Genomic DNA, 2,052 nt, shown 5'->3' on the forward strand with positions numbered 1-2,052 from the left:
ATTTGAAATAGCCCACATGAATAATTGAGAAACCATTGAAAAAGAGACTAAGGGTGTTTTAAATTGATTTTTTTATCGATTTGCAAATATTTAAAGTTGAAATAATTCTAGGTTTTAGACAGCTGGAGGGAGGTTTTGCCTGCTTCATAGGACCTGTCACCTTCGTAAGGTACGGCAAAAGGGTCCGGGTTCCGGGGGTGTGCTTGAGGCGGCAACTGGCCTCAGCACCCGACCTGGATATTAGCGGGATCTGTACCTCAACCCCAGCCCCTATCATCGAAGAGATGAGGATGATGATGTTTCCATAAGAGATGTTAATATAGACAGAGAGCTGAGCACGGAGGAGGGGATGGTGGAGGGGGTATCCTCGGGTCCCAGTCTGCTGACGGATGGAGACTGAGCTGGGTCGGGTCGTGCTGGGCCTCCAGAGCGCCGTTGTGAGCTCGCTCCAGCAGGCGGCACTGCTGCCTCCAGCCAGCCCCCAAGCGGCTGCACTCAGCCTCCAAGCGCTCGAGTCCTACCTCGCCCTACAGAGGCTCTCCATGGTCCAAGAGCAGGAGCACCCCTCGTTGAGGCAGCCCAAGGCCAGGCCGAAGAAGCAGTTCATCTGCAAGTTCTGCAACAGGCAGTTCACCAAATCTTACAACCTCCTGATACACGAGAGGACGCACACGGACGAGCGGCCGTACTCGTGCGACATCTGTGGCAAGGCCTTCAGGAGGCAGGACCACCTCAGGGATCACAGGTAATCTACTCCTATCTAAATCTTACTCATAATATTTATCTACTATAAATACATACATATATATTATCTCCACTTCTGGCCTGGATGTATTGGATATTAGTGACCATATGGCGCACCGCGCTAGTGAGAGCGTTGGCGTCCCCTATGTCTTTTTATTGAAGAGTATAACCGCCATCTTTACTTGTTTTTTTTCTTTTGTTGGTCTCCTGTCATCACTACCTCCTCTTATAGCTAGTTTTTATTCTTCAACTACTTATGCCCCCATGTATACACTAGTCCTTTTTACCAGAATATAAGCAAACAATAAAATATCACATTAAAGTATAATATAATAAACATAGGTAATATTTTAACTAACGAAAAAAGGAATAATAAAACAAAAACAAATATTTATATCCCTCCTTAATCCAATGGTTCTTATAAATTCATTCAATAGCCTCTAAGCCCTTTAATAACAGAAATAGGAAATTGTACAAAAACAAAGACACGTAGACATAAACATAAAAGAACTAAACATATATTTCTATAAAATATTCAATAACGATCATCATTTTATTTTATTTTATTTCAATACTGTTTTTGTTTTCTTTTATTTTATATTTCACCCAAATGTAAAACATAGTTTATTAGTTATAATTTCCTTTAAAAAAAATTGATTACATAGGCGTTTATAAAAAAAAAAATTCAATTGCTAATCATAAACTATTGAAAATATTACATACTCCAAGTCAATTATAATCCTTTGAAACAACGATTTTTAAATAAAATTTACTTTCATGGAATAAAAGCATAATATCAAAATAGAAAAGGCAGACTAGTAACAAGTTTCAAAGTGTTATTATAATTTACCACGATACTGTACCAATATAAACAATGTTTCTTCTTGTGTATGACAACTCAATTTGCATATAATTATGTAAACATAAAGATCTTACATAATATAATTAAAATAGCATACAAATAAATACAGTGCTACCCTTTTTAACCAGTTTTTCCGGATTATCTATCCCTCTGTATTCTATACAGAGCCTATAAATATATGATATAAATGTATCCCTCTGTAAACTAAATACATATTTATATTCAATCATGCTAAAGCGCTATATAAAATTTAAATTGCACTTTAATTTTTACATGATATATTAGTTAGATTAATGTTAGAGTTTTTTTTCCTTTTAAACACTCCCAATAAACCGGCTCTTCCACTTTACCTGTTAAGTCTCGGTCCTGTCTAGTTTCTACCGTAAGATATATGTTGATATACAATTAGAATAAATAACTAGATAAATTATATTCTTATATAATTA

The 2,052-nt window shown here is 36.5% G+C and overlaps 1 protein-coding gene across 1 annotated transcript in view; it reads left to right on the top strand.

Annotated features, from left to right (window-relative positions):
- The first annotated feature begins 389 nt into the window (after positions 1-389).
- The window catches only part of LOC106687203 (protein sister of odd and bowel), a 42,675-nt gene continuing 41,012 nt past the window's right edge, over positions 390-2,052 (top strand). Inside the window, exon 1 of the mRNA XM_014430942.2 lies at positions 390-745. Within this exon, the coding sequence (XP_014286428.1) occupies positions 390-745 (356 nt within the window). The remainder of the gene's footprint in view (positions 746-2,052) is intronic.

This window comes from Halyomorpha halys, unplaced genomic scaffold, assembly GCF_000696795.3.
Source record: "Halyomorpha halys isolate HHAL.00 unplaced genomic scaffold, Hhal_1.1 Scaffold927.1, whole genome shotgun sequence".
Classification (NCBI taxonomy): domain Eukaryota; kingdom Metazoa; phylum Arthropoda; class Insecta; order Hemiptera; family Pentatomidae; genus Halyomorpha; species Halyomorpha halys.